The 20,434-nt window shown below is 48.4% G+C and overlaps 1 protein-coding gene across 1 annotated transcript; it reads left to right on the top strand.

Moving 5' to 3' along the window:
• Positions 1-2,196: 2,196 nt before the first annotated feature.
• Positions 2,197-19,230, top strand: LOC133093232 (pancreatic lipase-related protein 2). Its single transcript, XM_061192988.1, has 12 exons — positions 2,197-2,245; positions 4,782-4,936; positions 6,318-6,443; positions 8,238-8,372; positions 9,090-9,201; positions 10,680-10,799; positions 12,012-12,131; positions 14,172-14,290; positions 14,737-14,866; positions 17,097-17,208; positions 18,095-18,262; positions 19,167-19,230. The coding sequence occupies exons 1-12, from the start codon at positions 2,197-2,199 to the stop codon at positions 19,228-19,230; spliced, it is 1,410 nt and encodes a 469-aa protein (XP_061048971.1).
• Positions 19,231-20,434: the final 1,204 nt, after the last annotated feature.

Below are 20,434 nucleotides of genomic sequence, written 5' to 3'. Positions count from 1 at the left end.
GAAGAATAAACAGAATATGCAAAGACTCCAAGATGGGCACTTTCAAGAGACTACACACAGCCCGTGTGCCTGGAGTTCAATGAGCGAGACTCAAGGTGAGGGAGGGGAGAGAGTCATGGTCCAGGTAACACTGCACCATGGTGAGGAGTTTGTATGTTTTCCCAAGAGTGGTGGGCAGCCACTGGCCCCATGTCATGGGTCCAGGGCTTCCATTCAGCCTAATACTGCCATTCCAGGCTCCTCAGTAGGGTCCTTGATTAGCATGAGTGTCAGGCCTTGGACTAGCCTCCTTCCTCAGCTGCAGGACACCTCCAGGAGCTGTGGGGTGGCAACATTGGGCTTTGGGGTCACTGAGGCAGAGGTGACCCCACTCAGGTTCATCATCACTTTACCAGTTCCACAAACCTTGACTTTTCTTAAGCCCACTTGAGATAAGGAAGTTCATTCCTGGGCTTCCCTCAGCACCACCCTGCTCACCTCCAGCCTCAGAGTTCTCAGAAGGGAAGTTCACAAAAAAAGAAGCCATTTTCTACACTTGAAACCCTCCGGAAATTGCTGGCAACCTTAGTGCTTCTGGGAGTGATTGAAGGGCAGGAGTAGAATATGGAGCAACTGGAACGCTCACCCAGCTGCCGACGGGAGTTCATGCACGTGCAGTCGCTGTGGGAAAGTGTTTGGCAGCAGCTCCTAAAGCTAAGCACGCACACACCCCAGGACCCGGCAATGCTACCTCTGGGGACAAACCCGAGGGAAATGAGTGCAAGTCTAACAGAAGACACGCACTAGACTAGAACGGTCCCAGCAGCATCGCCGATAACAGTCCCAAACTAGAAAGAACCCACGTGTCCACCAAGGCAGAATGGATACACCAACTGTGATAGATTCACACAGAAATGCACCATATAACACAGCAGTAGAAAGGAATCAACTACTGATACATGGAACAACATGGATGAATCTCAAAACCGTGTTGTGTGGAAGAAGCAAAACTCTAACCAGCACATACTGTATAATTCCACTTATATGCAATCCCAGAAGAGACCAAACTAATCTATGGTGATAGAAGTCGGAGCATGGTTATGGGGGTGGTGGTAGAGGGATCATGAGAGACACTTCTGGCTGCTGGAAATGTTTTTCGATCTGGGGCGTATACACAGGAGTATACATTTGTCAAAACTCATTAAACTGTACTCAACTTTTAAACTTAAGATTTATACACTTTGGAGCATCTAAATCATATGTCAGTTTTAAAAACAGCTGGGCAGCACCTGGCTTTCACCCCTCAGCCCTGAAGGAAAGCAAACACTTTCATCTTTCTTATCCCTGGGTCATAAACTATATTGTCTCCAAACAAAGCTGTATCTGAACAGTGTTTATTTCACTCTTTTGAGTGCCTCCACCAGCAGGGTTTTTACAACTCTGTCCAGCTTCTTTGGAAGGATGCTCTCCACCCACCTCACCCACAAAGTAACCAAGGGCTGTCTTCATAAACAGATGCTTCCACTAAGCAGATGCTTCGGACTGCCCACTCCTGCACGGCTCTGCCAGTGTCTGCAGGGCAATGAGATGAGTTTGGGGTTCCTGTTTCCAAGAGGATTTGAGTGGGTGGTGCTACAGCTTGGAGTTTCCCTGTTCTCACTTGGGGAACACTATCTTTTGGCAACTGTACCTGTAAATTCAGATTAACAGAGCCCTTTGCTATCCCATAAAGTCAGTTTCCCTTTCCTCAAATCTCATAAACAGCCCTGCTCCCCATCTGAGCTGGCTTTATGTGTTTATGATAACCTAGGTTCAAATCTGGCATGTACAGAGCCCTATCTATCCCCCACCCCCATCCTTTTCTGAGGAATCCAAAGGATAAAGTCTGGTTATAAAAGGCCATGGCCAACCTGCTGGGCTACGGGTGGAAGCTCTGGGGCCACACAGTAAGTCACAGCCCCACGCGGGCAGGGAGCCGGGTAGGGGTAGGGCTGCCAGGGGGACGTGGCCCAGAACAGGGGAGCACAGCAGTGGGAAGACCCTGAGTCCAGGGTCCGAGAGAGGTGCTGCCCAACTCCCTGTGTGCAGGGAGGCCTCAGCCTCAGGGTCCCCACCTCGAGGGAGGGCCCCATGTGTGCTGAGGGCCGCCTGCCCTGTCCTCCAGCCTCGTGCCTGTGCATCTGGTGTCCGTGCGTGTCTCTGTCTTCATCCCCGAAGATGCTGCCCTCTTGGACCATCGGCCTTCTCCTGCTGGCCACAGTCAGAGGTGAGGATGCTGTCACCATCCCTTTGGTGACCGTGCCTGGGCTGGCCTTTGGGTGAGACAGACAGAGGCATCATCATCATCATCATCTTCCTAATTAATAGCATTATCATTATTGCGTGAAACAGCAATCGCTACCAGTCGGGGAGTGATGACTCTGTGGTAAAGACAGGGCACCATGCTCAACAAGGATGATCCCAGCATTGTCCAGCTTCATTCCCGTCCTCCTGCAAAGGCTCCAGTGGCTGGAGCAGGCGGTGGAGGTGGCAGGCAGCTGGGCCAGGTGGAGAGTGGGACGTGCTTATCAGGCCCCCAGTACCCTCAGGCCCTGGGCATGGACAAGTGCACGTCTGCAGACTAAAATCTTGTGGACGTGTCCCCCTGTGAACTCCCGTCCTGCCCGGCCTCCTGCCCAGAGGAGATGCAGACACCCACGTTCTACTTGTCCTGAAACCTCCCTTGTTACCAAAGCCCCCTTGAGCCCGAATCTGCTTATTCCCAACCCCCCACCTCCTCACAAGTGTACCTCGCAGGTGTACCTCACAGGTGCTCTCTTTCCCACGCTGCCGGGTCTTCTCACCTCCTCTCCCATCAGTCAGAACCCCTCACTGCCTGGCTCGGGCCCCCAAACCCTGCTGAGCACAGTCTCCCCAAGAGCAGACACGGTCTCCTCCAGTCCCTGCGAGGGCTTTCTTCTGCATCCAGACGCTTCCCCCTTGTCTCCTCGGCTTGTCCCCCAGCCCCCTCTTGCCTTTCTGGAATTCCACCCCGGCCTTGCAGCCAGACCCAGCCCCTGACAGGAGAGCCCGGGTGGGGTTTGGCTGCTCCACAGGCCTTTCCAACCCCCCTTGGTCTCCTTCGCTGATCTGCTGCTTCCTCCTGCCCCAGACATGGGCATTCCTAAAGGTCACTCCAGGTGCCCTCCTCATCCTTCTGTCCTCAGGACTGCCCCCTTGTCCGGTCCCCACCAGCACAGCCCCAGTCCTCGCAAGCTCCAGGCAGCTCCACCAGGGCCTCCCACCCTGCCTCAGACTCACTTGTCCCACACCAGGCTTGGACACCACCCCCTAGCCCCATCTCCCCACCTCTTCCTTAACCTCCTCTGCCATCAGGTCAAAACGCCTGTCCCCTCTCCAGGCCCACAGCCCTGCCCCCAGGCTCCCCCACCTCTGAGCCACTTACACTTGGCTCCCACCCCACTCACCGGCTCAGCACCCCCAGCACTTCCCCACTACCCACCTAACGCCCAGGTGTCTTAACCTGGCATCGAAGCCCCCGCGCTTACCATCTGAAGCCAAGGTTGCTTTAGCCTCCTGTGGCCTTTCCTGTGGGACTGTTCCCTCTTCCCAGAATGAACTCAACGCTGTCATTGTTCCTTCCCAGTTAGATTTCCTCTCTTTCAGGGCTGGGTTTCGATCTGATTTGTCTCTATGGCTCCCCAGTTCCTACTTTTAGTCCCAGTTAAGCTTCTCGGGTTCAAATCGTGGCTCCACCACTGGCTGTGACCTTGGGTAGCTGACTTTTCGTCTCTGTGCCTTGGGCTCTTCTTCTGTCAAATAGAGGTAATATTCATTCCTTCCTCATGGGCTGTTTGGAGGCTAAACAGGCCAATACTGGCAAAACACTAGTGTGGTATCTGGCCCATAGTAAACAACAAGTATTAACTATTCCAGTTTTTGAATGAATGACCAATATTTGGCTCCATCAGTTGAGGAAGCCTAAGAGAGAAAATCCATTGTAATCCTCTGGATTTGAAATTATGTCACCCCTGGTTATACTGGGGGTGACATAATTGTGAAAATATGTCATGGACTAGAGAAAGGACCCTCAGATTTAGATGGGGTTATTTAGGTCATCAATTGCATGTACTGAGCCCCTACTATACACAGCATGATGCAAAAATAAATTCTCCCTGTTCTTAAGACATGTACCTTTTCAAAGAACAACAGGGAAATCTGAAATGGCAGAGAATAATTTGGAAAAAACAAAGGTGCATAGAAGGATGACGTGAAGACATGTGGACTGGACAGATGCCCAGGAATGCCTGCTGTGTGCACGGCCTGTGCTGGATGTAAGAGAGACCTCAAGACTCATCGAGTAGCATCTCTGTGCTACGACATTCGTAGACACTTGATAAATACCTGATGGTTGATGAGTGGATGTAAAGGGCCATCTGGGAGTTTCCTGCAAGAGGTAGTTTTAAGGCTGAAGGTTCCCAGGAATTCTCAGTGATTCCCCAACTTGCCTGATGAAGAGGGGCACTTATTAAATATGCTGTTTCTCGGGCCCCACCCCAGACCCTCTGAATCAGAATCTCTGAGGGAGGGGCCTGGGAGTGTCTATATGCTCATTCACCCTCAGCCCCAGGTGGTTCTTATCACCACAGAAGTCTGAGGAACACTGACAGCAAAGATAAAGATGAGCATTGGCCTTCACCAGCCCTGAGCTGTACCCTGAAGAGTCCTCCCGAGTAGCTGAGATGACATTGCTCCTTCTAAGAACCTCACAAGTGTCCTGTTTGTTCCTCTTCCTGCCCCAGGAAAGGAGATCTGCTATAAACCTTTTGGCTGCTTTTCCGATGAAAAACCATGGACCGGGATCCTTCAGCGGCCTTTAAAGTTATTTCCCTGGTCTCCCAAGGACATTGACGCCCACTTTCTTCTGTATACAAATGAGAATCCAAATAACTACCAAGTAAGAGGGGCATAGAATGACCGCATGGTGGGGGATTTGGGCGCCCACACTGGAGCCTTCACATGGTTGTCTGAGGAATAATTCACTGCCTTGGAACTTTTCTCATGATGCTCCCTCACCAGTGTTAGACTTAGAGCCATCTTAGCTCTCGGGATCATAAATCCCTTCGAGTATCTGATGAAATCTATGGACGCCCAACCCGGAAACGGACACATTCACACACTTGTGCACAGAACTGCAGGGCTTCCCGGGATTAGAACCCTGTTTGGGGAGGAAGGGGGTGTGAGCAGCCCTTATGGAGAAACCCAGACCTATGTATCCCTGAGAGGGTCTGTCTTCTTTCCAAACCAGGCAGTGGAGGGAGCGTAGCCCCTCAGAGGGTAGGGATCGGGGGATGTAAATCCTTCCTCAGGAGCTAGAAGGGGAACAGGGGACATTTAACGACAAAGGAGAAATTTGGGGACCCTTGGAGCAATCTTCAGTTCCCAGAAGTCCTGCCAGGTGGAGGCCAGCAGGCTTCCTCCAGGTGCTCAGAAGTGAACAGGAAGAACTTGCTCAGAACTCAAGCAGCTCACAGCTCTGACCCCAAACCAAGTTTGAGAGAGCAGGGTGTCTGTCTATAGGTCCCCGAGGTCACCTACTGTGGGATTCTAGGTGACAAACTACCCACCCAGAGTCCCCATTTAAAAAGATAATTTTTTAAAATAAAATATATTTTATGCAAAAAAAAAAAAAAAAAAAAAATCCTGAGAAGGGACTCATAGACTTCCCCAGACGGCCAAAGAGGTCCTGGCACAGAGAAGCTGAGGAACCCCTGGGCCAGAAGCATCAGGCATGAGGGGAGATGCACCTCAATGGAGGAGGAAGGGTTTTAAATGCATAAAATAAAAAACATTGGATTACAAAGGACACTAATTATATTGGAAAACAGTTATCAGAACATTTAAAAAGATAAATATGGGTTGCAGTAATATGTGTGCTGCTTTACTATCTCACTAAATAACAAGGTCTAGGGGTTGGTCTAATAACTTCTGTAATTTTAAATAGTAATGAGTACAAATGATATTTTTAAATATCTGTAACAACTGTAATATAAAATGAAAATATCTGCCACCTCTATTGGTGACAGAGTATTGCTAAGTCTACTATGTTTGTTGCTCAATTTCACAATTAACAAAAATGCTATATTTCAGTATAGAAAAATCACTAAACGTGGACATTCTGAATTCTGTCCTCCAACCCTAAGTCAGGAACTCCTGTTCTAGCCTCACCCAACTTCTTGGGAGTTGAATCTGTCACCTTGGTCTTACGGGAATGGGCTCTAATGGGTATGTGGCTTGGAAAGGCCAACATTCAAGTTCATTTTTTCTAATTTAACCAGAGGATCAATGTCACTGACCTAGCCACCATCGAGGCTTCAAACTTCCAACTGGACCGCAAGACGCGCTTCATCATCCACGGCTTCCTAGACAAGGGGGAGGAGAACTGGATAATTGACCTGTGCAAGGTAGGCACTCACCCTCCTCACCTGGTGAGAGCAGCGCCCAGCACACGGAGTCAATCGCTGCATCCCCTGAAGCTGGGGAAGGATAACCTCCCAGGAGAGATGGGTCCATCCTAAAACCGCTGAGGAAAACTCGGGTTCTCATGGGCACCCAATGTCAAGGTCTCCCAACCCACGAACCTCTAGCCAAACATCTCCTTATGAGGCTGAAAAGACCCAGAGTCCAATCAGAAAGTCCCAGAGGTGGAGACAACAGCAAATTACCTGGAGTTTGTCTCTGATGGTTTATATAAAACCCTTGTATGACATAAAAAATACTTTACCCCCCGCAGAACTACTCTCCAATAGCATTTTCTGTGATGATGGAAATGTTCTATATCTCCACTACCTGAATCAGGAGCCACTGGCCACCTGTGCTTACTGAGCACTTGACTTGTGGCTAGTGTGACCAAAGAACTGAATTTTAAATTTTATTTCATTTTAATTAATTGTAAAGAGCCACATGTGGCTCGTGGGCACAGTATTGGACAGTGCAGCTCTATAGTGATCATGAATATTAGTAATGAATTATTATTCATACCATCCATTTCCTGAGCACTTACTGTGAGTCTGGCATTGCGCTAATCATTCCACAGTCCTTGTCCCGTTTAACCCTCCCAGCCACGCTGTGAGGCAGGCACAGTTATGGTTCTCATTTTATAGATGAAGAAATTAAGGCAAAGAAAAGTTCAATGCTTGCCCAAAGTTGAATCCAGAGGTGGAATGCGAAACGAGGTCTTCTGTCCACAGGACACCACAATCCCGTGTGTCTACAGCTTTAGCCTGTAGGAGGTGCCCATGGCATGGCTCTTAGAGGCTTAAGCTGCACTGGGATAAGACCTCGAGCAGCTTCTGCCCGAGCGCTCTTTGTTCCTCTTGGTCTGGGGTTTCACACGTGCCTCCTGAGTTCCAGAGGGAGGCTATGCGGACCTGGAAATTGGAGAGCCGAGGGTATGTGGTCCACCATGATGCTTTGACCCCCAGCCAACCACTCCCAACTTCACAATGCAGTCCAGGACCTCCCGAAATGAACAAAAGATATAGTGTAGCCCTTTCTGATGTTTCTTTCCCCCACCCCCCAAGGGACCAGTATCTGTGCTTAGGTCACACTGCATGATACAAAAGATGCATGTATCCGGGAGAGTTGTCTCCTACCTCGGTCTAAATTTCATCTTATTAAACTTGTCCCTTAATACTTTATATCTCCCATCAAAGCATTTTGGGGAACATAAAAGCAGCCTCTCTGTGGCTTCAACTATCTCGTATAAGGGTCTGCAAACTTTCCTGTAGAAGAGCAGGTGATAACTATTGTAGCATTTGTGGGTCATATGGTTTCAGCTCATACGGCTTCTGTTGTAGCTATGAGGCAGAGATGAACAATATGTAAACAAATGGGTGTGGCCGTTTGCAATAAAACTTCATAAAAGCAGTTAGCAAACTACTACCCGAGTGGATTTGGCACTCGGGTAGTATTTTGCTAACCCCTGACCTCGTAAGTCATCTTTCTGACCTGGTTGTGTCAATGACCATCTGTAAAACCTCAAACAAGTCACTCTGTTCCGGGCCTCAGTTTCCACACCTGCTAAGTGGGAGTAAGTATACCCAGTTCACAGCACTGTGGTGCGGATCAGGACGAGTGTGAGGAATATTAAAGCTCTGACACAAGCTAGAGGCTTGATGGTTGTGAATTCCTATCTCTGGAGTGTGCCACCATGGCTGTTAATAAACTGGTTTCTCCCTCATGTTTGTCTTTCCCAGAAAATGATTAAAGTGGAGAAGGTGAACTGCGTGTGTGTTGACTGGAAGCGCGGGGCCCGGACGGGATACACCCAAGCCGTCCACAACACGCGGGTCGTGGGAGCCGAGATCGCTTTCTTAATACAAGGGCTGTCGGTAAACCCCTGCCTGGGCCACATCCTGTGGGTCGGGGGGAGGGAGAGGGGCAGGCCAGCACCCCGTGGCACCCAGGGGCAGCCTGGGGACCCATGGGTAGAGGCAGAGCCTGAAAGCCGGGAGCCCAAGAAGGGCCTTTGCTACATGAAGCTGCAAACTTCCTCCCTCCGGGGATGTCCTGAAGATCCCTAGCTGTGGGGCCTGAGGCAGACTAACCTCTTCAAGCCTCAGTTTCCCCTTTTGAAATAAGCCTTCCTTGCAGGCTGTTCTGGGAATTGTAGAGCAGGCTGGGCTGCCCTGAAGTTCTCAGCCCAGATGAGTCTTGGCTCTCAGGGAAGGTCGAGTCTGGAGAACCCCAGAGCCGGGCCCATCACCACGTTCTGGACTGGCCCAGCCCCTGCCGGGGACGAGGGGAGGGAGGTCCGCGGTGGGCTGCGTGTGGGAGCCGGCAGAGCACTGCCAGTCCCGGCCAAGGCGGCCTGCAGGTGACGCGCTGGCCGCTGGTCAGCACCCTTACCCCGCGCGCCAGCCGGACCCTGGGACCTGCAGACTGTGGCCACCCAGGGGCCGGGTCGCGCTGTCCTAGGCGGCGGCCTGGAGTCGGGGGTCGTTCCTCCCGAGTTTCCAGCCTGGGTCCTGCCCCGATCCCTGCTCCCCGAGAGCCGCCGGCGCGTCTCCACCCGGTGCTCTGGGACCTGACGCCCCTTTCCTCCGCAGACCCAGCTGGGCTATGGCCCCGAGAACGTGCACCTCATCGGCCACAGCTTGGGCGCGCACACGGCTGCTGAGGCGGGCAGGAGGCTGGGGGGCCGCGTGGGCAGGATCACAGGTAGGGGCGCTGGGCCGGGGCTGGGGGCGGGCGCCTGCCCAGCCAGGGGAGCAGGCGGTGGAAGGCGAGACCCGCGCACTTCCCACGGCCAAGGGCGCCCCTTCTGGTCCTCCTGGAACTGGTTTTAGGTGGTGCAGGGGACTTAAAAAATAATTGTTCGTATATTTTCATGTGTATTGGAAAATACACGATTGTAAGCAAAAATACATTTATAAAAAAAGAAAAATGTAACTAACACATTAAACTCATGACTTCAGGGTTATTATTGCTAGAGTATGGCAAAGCTTTTTAAAAAGTGAGCTGATTTTTGAAAAAAATCAATTCATCAGTTCCACAAATATTTACTGAATGTCTTCGCTGTGCCAGGACAGGCAGAAAATGAAAGTGACTAGCTGAGACCTGCCATAGGAGGTGCTCAGTAAAGAATGAATGGAGGAAGGAAGGGAGGAAGGAAACACTAGGCAGAATGAATACACAGACATAGACACAGACAACCGTTTGGTGCACCACATCGGTATGTAACTTAGGCAAACTGTTCAAGTCAACATTTAATGAATGCGTCTGTTGCTCTGGGCAACAGGCTAGGCTTCGGGTGAAGGATAAAGGGTCAATAGTTCATGTTTACCCAGAATTTTTCAGTTTGCAATGTCCTTTCTCTTAGATCTTTTCATGGGATTTTCACAGTAACCCTGCCAGGGGGGTTACCGTTGTTATTCCCACTTTCCAGGTTCAAGGAGGACAGGCACCTGGCCTTGAGCAGAGCCAGCACTAGATGTAGGTCACCGGGTCCTGAGTGCCCTGCTCCTTCCACCTTCCGCTTCTCTTTGAAGACGAACTGGGCACAGCCCCCGCCTCAGGAAATCCACAGTCTAGTGCAGGAGGCAGACAACTAAGTAGGCAAATAAAAGCCAAAGCAGAATTAACTAATGCAGAAGAATCCTATGCAATGAGGAGGGAATGAGCCAAGAAAGGAGAGGCTACATTTTCCATGAAGAGGTGTTATTTGAGGGGGTCTTGGAGGGGAGAGAGTCAGATTAGGGGAGAATGTGGGGAAGTGAGTGGCAGGCTGGAGGCCATGACCAAAGACGCGGGGGAATGGACCGTGTAGGGCTCGGAGACTGTGGAGGAGCTGGGCCAGGCCCGGGAGCTCAGTCTTGGAGGGCAGTGGCCAAACAGAACGTGCGTGAGGGAAAAAAGGAAAAGGGAGACGAGGGGAGCAAGGGCACCATCCCGATCTTCCATGACGCCAGGCAGTGGGGATTTCTGGATGTTCTATGACAGGCAACGACCCCACTGGCAGCCTTTCTGTCCCAGCCTCTCTCCCAAGCAGACCAGGAGCTACAGACTCAATTCTCCAAACTATGACTGCTGGGGTGTGGGGTCCTTTGCCCGGGAATCCCCATGGATTTTGTGTGCACAGGGTTTAGATCCTGGGTGGTCTTAGAGTGCGGCCTCCCTGCCCACCTCCCCCTTCTTAGGGCTGGACCCGGCACAGCCATGCTTCCAGGGCACGCCAGAGGAGGTTCGGCTGGACCCGTCCGATGCCATGTTTGTGGATGTGATTCACACGGATTCTGCTCCCATAATCCCTTTCCTGGGTAAGTTCCTCACCCCACCTCTCAGGGACCAGGGCTGTAACTGATGAGAGCAGGTCCAGGCATGTGCCCCCTGCCACCCTCCCCCACCTGCACACACATACCACAGGGTGGTATTCAAAATGGTTAACCAACCAGTCAAAATGGGTGTTTGGGCACCAACCAGTCAAAATGGGTGTCAGCCACAAACAAACAGCCAGTTCAGTGCCAGTGATATCAGCCTGAGGCCCCAGGTAGGACAGAAGACTTCTATAACCTATGGAAGGCTCACTCAGTCTCCAAACTCTGCATCCTTCCCTAGTCTGTCAATATCCAGAGTGGTATTTATTATTGATGTTTGACCTGTACTTGCAAAATGCAAAGGTAATCTTTGCATTTTTTTTCTTCTTTTGTCAAAGCTTTGCTTACAGTTTGTTTTGTTGGAGATTAAATATAGCCCTTAATTTAGTTCTTCTAAAATTAACATTCTTTTTTCAATATTTTCTTGTATAACCACTCATGAAATGTGCCAATAAAGGGTATGTTTTTGATGATCCTATCACTTACGGAATGTTTACCACGTGCTTCATTGAACATTTCGTATACATTAGCTCATTAATCGTTGCAACAACCCTGAAAAGTAGGTATTGTTATTACCACTTCATAGCTGAGGAAACTGAGGCTCGACAAGGTCAAGTAATTGCCCAAGATCACAGATATGTAAGAAGAACCAGAATGTGATCACACGTCTGTGTGCTTCAAAATCCAAACCACCTAGCCATTATGCTGTGGTTCTCAATATAACAACAAAGTTTATGTGGTCTCAGTGTAACACTATAATGCAGAAACCAAAATTTTAAAATGAATAAAGTAATAAAAAGTGCACCAGCCCTGCCATGTGTCTTCTGGTGCATAATGGTATCAGGACACCGATGATGGTATCGTTGTAGTCCAGGGCCTCCCCAAGACAGACAGACAGACACAAATACACGTGTGCCCGCTCACCCAGAGCCTACCTCCCCCCTCATCTCACGTCCTCTGCTCTCTCCTCCTTTCTGGTCTCGCCAAGTGCTCATCTGAGAACTTTCGCAGAGCCAGAGACAGGGTGGCTACGCTGTGGGGAGAAGTTGCCCGGAAGGCTCTTGCTCCCATTGGAAGGAGCTGAACGCTCTTTGTGGCCACCACCTGACCCTGGGACCACTTCCCTCCCGCTCACCTCTGCTGCCAATGTTTCAGGTTTTGGAATGAGCCAAAAGGTGGGCCACCTGGATTTCTACCCAAATGGAGGAAAGGAAATGCCTGGATGTCAGAAAAATCCCCTGTCAACCATCATTGATATAAATGCAATATGGGAAGGTATGTAAACGAGAGAAGCAAGACAGCAGCTGCCCCACTTGGGGAGAAGGCAGGTGGTGTGGTCTGTGCCGGGCATTTTCACAGCAGTGGCCGGAGATAGTTACTCTGGTTAGCCCCATTTTACAGATGAGGAAATGGGGTCAGAAAAGTGATAAAACTTGCCCAAGGCCACCTTATATTTAAGCCCAATTTCTGGCTGCAAAGCCTGACCCCATGCCCAGCCTGCGCCTTCTCCCCCTTGTCAGGACGCTGAGACGTGGGCTGCACTGGCACATCAGTTAGGCCCCCGCTTTGCCTTTGGCCCCTGTCCTTCCTTCAGTGCAGGCTCCTTGAAGATCTGCAGAGCGTAAGCAAAGATTTGGAGGGCTTTGACTTTCTTGCCATTTGCTACTGTCAGGTGCTAGGGATGGAAAGGGACTGAGCTGGTAAGGAGATGATGGGGGGAAGGGGGAGGACGGACGTGCCCTGTGGGTTTGAGGGGCACGTGCATGGAGGCGGAGGCCTGGGGGTCTGGGGGACGAGCCTTGTACGTGTCTCCATTTATCTGAGAGAGCAGGCTCAGTACCCCTAATATTAGGTGACCTAAAGTACCATCTCCATTAGCCGTCCCTTGTTCTGGCCTGGGGCTATTCCTGTCGCCCCTCCCCTGAGAACAGGCTTCACTCTCCTCCCTAAAAGTGGAGGCTTTGAGTCTGTGATCGGCTCATTTTAGTCTTTTATTTTTTCTGAGTGGGGAGTTCCCCGAGGCCAGGGGCTGTGGCCTGGGCGACCCGGACTCCTCAGGACCCTGCGCAGGGCCTGGCGCAAAGGAAGCTCTGTGTCCCGCTTGTTACCTTGAGCTGAGCGGCCTTCCGTGGCATTTTAATCTTGCATGTGCTTCATGTGAAAGAGCACAGTCGATGAAACAATAGCCAACATCCACCGAGAGTCGGTGGAGCTTTTCACCTCCTCTCTGCTCAGCACCAGGTAACTCGAGGGAGGGCTCCTTGGCTGATCTGCTTTCTGAAAGAACACCAGAGTCACAATGAGGGCTGCCTCCTCTCAGATGGGACGAGCAGGGCACACATAATAGGAAGGAGCCCAGGTTTAATTAGAGAGGTGACCGGTCGCTGGAACGTGCTTCTGTTGTGTGCGTGCCGAGTCACCCTGGCTGCTGAGGAACAATTACATCCGCTTGCTTCTCTAACGTGGAATCCCTGGGCAGCAATTTTGGATGAAAGAGACAGTTAAGTTCGAAACAGGTCCTATTGTCTGGTAATGAGTGTTGGTGTGGGGCGCGCGGGACTGGGGGGCTATGGAGAGCTAATCCCCCAAGCACAAAGGGCAACGTTCCTTTCCCCACGGGTGGCGGATAAAGCCCAGCGGAACCCCCAGCAGTGGTCCCCAGGTGTGCCAGGGTCACTGTGGATCACTCCATGGGAAGTTTGTACCTAGTAGCTGGAGACAGGAAAAAACAATTTCCCAAACAAGAGGACTTTGGTTTAAAGAGAAAGACGGTAAATAAAATGCAGTGAAACAGTAGCCAGAGGCCATGGTGACCTTGCTCTCCATTGCTTTTACCTTATGCCTGGAGGAGTAAGAAGGAAGAATTTCTCAGCCTGAGACCATAGACAGAAAAGCTTGGTTCACGCGAAAGGTGAAGTACGATATATCTCTAACCAACGCCCCCCACTCCCCCAAGCCTTTGTTATTCATTTACGTTACATGCCTGGCCCCCGAGGATTAGACAGAGGTGCTTGTTAGACCTTCTCACTCCCTAACACTTGCCTAGCCCCGAGGGGGACCACCCCAGAAAATGGACAGTGCCGGGGAGAGGAAAGCGACTCCAGCCAACCACCACTACTAAACAAGCCCCCACCTTGTCTACTTGCCCCAAAGTATGTCAAGGTCAATGACAGAAATTTTGAATTGTGACCAAGGTGTTCAGGAGCACCAACACCCACCTGTGAAATGCAGAGGTGATTCCTCGCTGGGTCAGAATGGTTCGGGCTTCAAAAGTTTAATGCCTCTTGTGAGCGCCCTTGGCCTTTGCCTTCTCAGGAACCCGAGACTTTGTGGCTTGCAATCACCTAAGAAGCTACAAGTATTACTCAAGCAGTATCCTCAGCCCCGATGGCTTCCTAGGCTACCCTTGTGCATCCTACAATGAGTTTCAGGAGGTAGGTCACAACAGGGGCCCAGGGAAGTTGGTGGTGATGGTGGTTTTGTCCCTTTGGCTTGGAACAGAGCAGAGATGTAACTCCACGGCTAATGAAAGGAGGCACTAGAAATGCTGAGGCTCACAGAGCCTTCCTCCCAGGAATAGGATGGGCAGGAGGGGGACAGCACAGACTTGAACTGTGCTGGGCCTTCCCTAGATCCCCAACTTTTCATTCTGGAAAATTCCCAATGTGTGCAAGGATGCACGGGTAGATGGATGCATGCATGCGTGGATCAGTGGATGGGGAGAAGGGGTAGAATGGATACATGGATGGAAGGAAGAATAGGTAGATGAGAAGATAGATGAGGGATGGATGGATGGATGGATGGATAGATAGGAGGATGGAAAGGAAAATGGGTGAGTCAAAGGCCTACGACTCACAGACAGACTGTTTTCTTTCACTAGAGCGGCTGTTTCCCTTGTCCTGCTGAAGGATGCCCCAAAATGGGGCACTATGCCGACCGATTTCGGGGGAAAACCAGTGCTGTGGGACAAACCTTTTTCCTGAACACAGGAAGCAGTGGTAACTTTACTCGTAAGTTTCCATTTTACTCATTTAAAAATTCTTGCAAATAATTTTAGAGTATCAGCCTTATTAGGACCCTTGGTAGCAATTGACAGAAACTCAACTCCAACCAGTTTAAGCTATAATGGAAAGACAGTAGAATGGCATTTGTCTTGGATCTCAAGTTCACCCCTTTAACCAAAAATCCTGATCAATGGAATAAAGTACAGTGATTGGCCCAGGCTGGGTCACATGTCCACCCACCCCAGGGGCAGGAAGGATGGATCCATTAACTGAAGAGGGCAAGGTGGGGCAAAGCCACTGTAAGTCAAGAAGTCTCCTAGCTAAATACCTCCCCTACCAGTCCCCCTGCACACACACAAGCACACTGCATTTCTGTTGTTGTTTTGCCCAGCTTCTCATTAAAAAAGTACAAGATAGTGAAATGATCAAGATTCTTTTGTTATAAATAATATCACACGGTAGCCGAATAGAAGAGCAATTATTTTTCAAGGGATTTTTACATTAAAAAAAAAAATTTATATAGCACTTCACAAAACTCTTTTCACATACAGTATTTCATGTAATCTTCACAATATTTATCATGAAAGATCATGGTTTGGCACTCTCTATAAAGTCTTATATGTATATTCTTTTAACCCAGTCATTCCACTTCTCAGAGCGTACCTTAGGAAAATATTTGCATGAGAAAGCGCTCAAGGGTGTTCACTGCAGCACTGTTTTTAATACCAGAAGATTGGAGAGAGAAACCTGGATACCCACCAATTGGTAAACCACCAAATACTGTACAGAACCGCTAAAAAGAAGGAGATAGCTCTATGTGCTGAGGAGAGATCTCTAAGGCATATTTAGTGAAAAGGCAAGTGACAAAACAGCCTGCAACATGTCATGTATCAGTCAGGGTCCCAACAGGAGACAGAACTCATCCAAGTGGCTCAAATGGAGAGATTTTACTGACGGGCCTCCAGTTAGAGGTGTGGGCAGGGTTAAAGGAACAAGCAAAATTTTCATGTTAAATTTTTACTTACCCATATTCATATTTTCCAAAATTTTATAATAAAATATTTTTCTTTGTAACAAGAAAAAAAAAAGCAAGGGATGCTGAGGCCCCCGGAATCTGGTGGCTGTGCAGCTCTCAGAATGCAGGGAAGGAGGGAGTTTCTGCCAGACTCATGGTTCTGGAGCAAGGGGGGAGCCAGGGAGATGACACCTGCACCTCTCTCCTCCTGCCTTCTGACCTCCTGCATACACCTCTTATTAGCTAAACCCAGCTAAAAGCCAGCAGCAAGGATCCTGGGGTGGGAGGCAAACATTCTGGAACACAGGGCAGGAAAGAGAAAGGGAATCATTCTGGGGCGGGGATGGGTGGAGAGAATAGAGAATAGCAGCACATACTATTTAAAGAAGGGAAAAGAAGCCTATATTCTTTTATATACATATATGTGTGAGAGAAAGAGAAAGCTCTAGATCAGCATATCTCAACCTCACACTACTGACATTTGGGGCTGGATAATTCGTTGTTGTAGGCGTCTGTCCTGTGCATTGCAGTTTGTTTAACAGATCCTTGGTCTCTACCCACTAGATGCCAGTAGCTCTCCACACCCACCCCACCTCACCCCCAGTGTGACAACCAAAGAAGCCTCCAGACATTGCCAAATGTCCCCAGGGAGGCAAAATCTCCCCCTGATTGGGAACCACTGGACTTGATTAAGTATAGAGACCAAAGTGGTGACATCAGGGAAGGACCTGGGATACAGGGCAGGTAGATGGGGTGCTGATGAAGGTTGTTTCTTTTTTTAATTTACCTGGGTTGTTTTTCTATTGAGAATATGTCCGTTGCATGTGAAAATAGCAATAAACTAAAAGAGCAGTAGGTGATTTATCCAAACATTAGAGCCACAAGCATCTCCCTCTCCCTGTGGCCTTTCTGGGGATGGCCAGTGATGTGTACCCAGGGTACACAGGTGCAGTAACCGGCTGCCCTGCATCCATCAGGGCACATACATTGCTGTATCAACAAGAGATTGTGCTGAAGTATAAGATTTACTTCCTCTTGAGTCCCTCACCCCCACCTAGAATCTGAATCCCGGGACCCCAAACCTCACTTAAGGAAATCATTACTCACATTCACCCTTACCTCTCATCCACGGGGGACTTAGAGCTTGGAACAAGACTGCGTCCACGGGGTCATTCTTTTCAACAGGAGGAGTTAATCGAATGATTGTATTTCTTTCAACAGGTTGGAGATATAGGGTATCTGTCACACTGGCTGGAAAAAAGAAAGTGAGTGGGTACATCAAGATTGCTTTGTATGGAAGTAATGGAAACTCAAAACAATATGAAATTTTCAAGTAAGTTTGATAGTAAAGTGAAATGACCATACTTTCCATAATAGATTCTTCATACAAGATTGGGTATAAACTGCTTTATAAATCTAGCCATCTATTATACAGAACCATTGAATCCTGGAATGTCAAAGCTGGAAGGAAGGCTTAGCATCTGGTTCAATCACCCCATTTTACACACGAGAGGAGTGAGGCCCAGAGGGGGAACTGGGTATTTAAAATGAGACAAATGCTAACTCCTTTTGGATTGTCAGTCGTTGCTTCCTGACTTAGGTTTTATGAATATCAAATTCCCCTTAGGCCAGGCACGTTTGTATGGCAACTCCCTTCCTGGCAACACACACACACAGGAAGCCTGAGGCCAGCTTCTCGTTGCTGTGGTAGCCTCAGCACCTACTTTTGCTGGACATATGAGGTACTTGGCAAATGTGTGTTGGATGAATGCATAACCGTGCTGTAAAAATAGATTCTGTTTTTTGCACGAACTTTTACATAATAATTTTTGTGTTAAGTTAAAGTTCTTTGACAACTTCCTGTGCTACATATGAGGGACTAACAAATGACCTCGGCTGACCCACAGGCATCTTTGAACATAAGACGTTGCATTAATATAGTCCTGCAGTGAACTAATAGGGTTAATATGCCACCCCAAATATTTAATTTCCCTCTAGGGACAAACTAAGACAGTGGAAATCTAGAGTCCAGTATTTTTTAAAGGTCTGTTCTTCACAAATACATTTGTGTTTTAGCGGCCCCTGGATGTGCATGAAGTCATACAACCTATTTGCAGAAAACCAGAAACAGCAGCCATTGTTTGAAGAAAAACTAAATTGCCGTCATCCTATGTATTTATATATCCAGCTGATACAACATTTTCTGTCTATGTTTTCAGAGGATCCCTCCAACCAGATGCAAGTCATATGCATGACATTGATGTGGACCTCAATGTAGGAAAAGTCCAGAAGGTCAAGTTCCTCTGGAACAACAATGTGATAAATCTCTTCCAGCCCAAACTGGGGGCTTCCCGAATTACAGTGCAAAGTGGTGAAGACAGGGCTGAGTGAGTATCTTTTATTCCATCTAAGTTTTATTTTCCATATTTAGCTATCAATCTATTCACCAATCCATCCATGCGTCCAGTCACCCACCTACCCAGCTACGTATTCATCGACTCATCCATTCATCCAGCCCTTTCTGCTCACCCACTTACCTATCCACTTATCCATCCAGCCATCTCTCCAGACCTGTCTCCTCACCCTTCTGGCTGTTCAGCCATCCATCCATTCATCTACCCAACTATTCATCTCAACTCTCCATCTATCCATCCAATTTACTTTGAAAAATCAATCATTTTCCTTAAGCCAAATTCAACTTGACAGGAGCAAGGCCTCAGTGGTAAGGCATAGATTCAAGAAACAGGCAAAGATGAAACTCTTTTACCTTAAGCAATAAGGAAGACACGTGCAGTACTTGTAGGAAATCTCTGAATTAATTTCAGCTGGGGTGCAGGTATTAATGTAAATTGTTTTGTTTGGAGACTATGGCATGTGTTGGGATCTAGCTTACAGGGCCAAGCTCTTCTCATTCGGAGGGAACAGAGTCTTACTTGGTAGGAGTTGGGAAAGTACCTAATTGTGTTTAAAATATGGAAACTCCTAATTGTGTTTAAAATATGGTCCACCTTAAAAGAAGATCATCATTGCTAGGCCCCAAACCCCCTAGACCTTGAAAATCTTTGGTCTGACCACTGATTCACTCTCAGCTCGTTAAAAGCCCAAGGAGGGGAGGAGGTTCTCTGAGTGGATTTGCTGGGTGAGAGTCACTTGGACTCTGCCTGGTGTAGCAGAAAGCTTTTCAGTCAGAGAGGTCCGAATCCCAGCGAGTTGGCCAAAAGCTGTTTACTCATCTGAGGTCACACTTCCACAAGCAAACTAGCCTCATGCTGGAAATGTTTTCTTCCACAGGTATAATTTTTGCAGCAGCGACAGGGTGCAAGAAGACGTTTTACAAACTCTGTACCCTTGTTAAAAATGTGGTGGCCTCAGAAGACCTAAATAGACATTTCTCCAAAGAAGATATACAGATTGCCAACAAACACATGAAAGACTGCTCAACATCATTAATCATTAGAGAAACACAAATCAAAACTACAGTGAGATATCATCTCACACTGGTCAGAATGGCCATAATCAAAAAATCTACAAACAATAAATGGGAATGTAACTTGATACAGCCACTATGGAGAACAGTATGGAGGGTCCTTAAAAAACTAAAAATAGAACTACCATATGACCCAGCAATCCCACTACTGGGCATATACCCTGAGAAAACCATAATTCAAAAAGAGTCATGTACCAAAATGTTCATTGCAGCTCTATTTACGATAGCCAGGACATGGAAGCAACCTAAGTGTCCATCAACAGATGAATGGATAAAGAAGATGTGGCACATATATACAATGCAATATTACTCAGCCATAAAAAGGAACGAAACTGAGTTATTTGTAGTGAGGTGGATGGACCTAGAGACTGTCATACAGAGTGAAGTAAGTCAGAAAGAGAAAAACAAATACCATATGCTAACACATATATATGGAATTTAAAAAAAAAAAAAAAAGAAAATGGTCAGAAGAACCTAGGGCCAAGACGGGAATAAAGATGCAGACCTACTAGAGAATGGACTTGAGGATACGGGGAGGGGGAAGGGTAAGCTGGGACAAAGTGAGAGAGTGGCATGGACATATATACACTACCAAACATAAAATAGCTAGCTAGTGGGAAGCAGCTGCATAGCACAGGGAGATCAGCTTGGTGCTTTGTGACCACCTAGAGGGGTGGGATAGGGAGGGTGGGAGGGAGGGAGATGCAAGAGGGAAGAGATATGGGGACATATGTAGATGTATAACTGATTCACTTTGTTATAAAGCAGAAACTGACACACCATTGTAAAGCAATTATACTCTAATAAAGATGTTAAAAAATAAAAAAAATAAAGGAGAAATGATAAATAAAAATGTGGTGGCCTCTTTATCTTTATGATAATAAAATTTTTAATGGCCTTGTTTTGACGTTGAAGTATTAGTTTGATCTTGAGGTGTTAGTGTGACATTCTCTATGTTCTGGGGTCACATTTCAGAAAAGATTTGGGGGGCTGGAGCCAACTTGGCCACAGGTAATGCCTAAAACATCCCACCGGTCCACCTCTGCCACCATCTCTCTCTTTCAGGGCACTT

The sequence above is a fragment of the Eubalaena glacialis genome, chromosome 1, assembly GCF_028564815.1.
Source record: "Eubalaena glacialis isolate mEubGla1 chromosome 1, mEubGla1.1.hap2.+ XY, whole genome shotgun sequence".
Classification (NCBI taxonomy): Eukaryota; Metazoa; Chordata; class Mammalia; order Artiodactyla; family Balaenidae; genus Eubalaena; species Eubalaena glacialis.
Note: the sequence above shows the minus strand (reverse complement) of the source record. Positions and strands in the feature narration are given on the sequence as shown.

Bases quoted from the DNA above. Each gene is read 5' to 3' on its own strand.
- LOC133093232 (XM_061192988.1), top strand. From the start codon at position 2,197: ATGCTGCCCTCTTGGACCATCGGCCTTCTCCTGCTGGCCACAGTCAGA. The intron at 10,800-12,011 runs GTAAGTTCCTCA...CCAATGTTTCAG, and splicing joins TCCCATAATCCCTTTCCTGG to GTTTTGGAATGAGCCAAAAG. The intron at 12,132-14,171 runs GTATGTAAACGA...TTGCCTTCTCAG, and splicing joins TATAAATGCAATATGGGAAG to GAACCCGAGACTTTGTGGCT.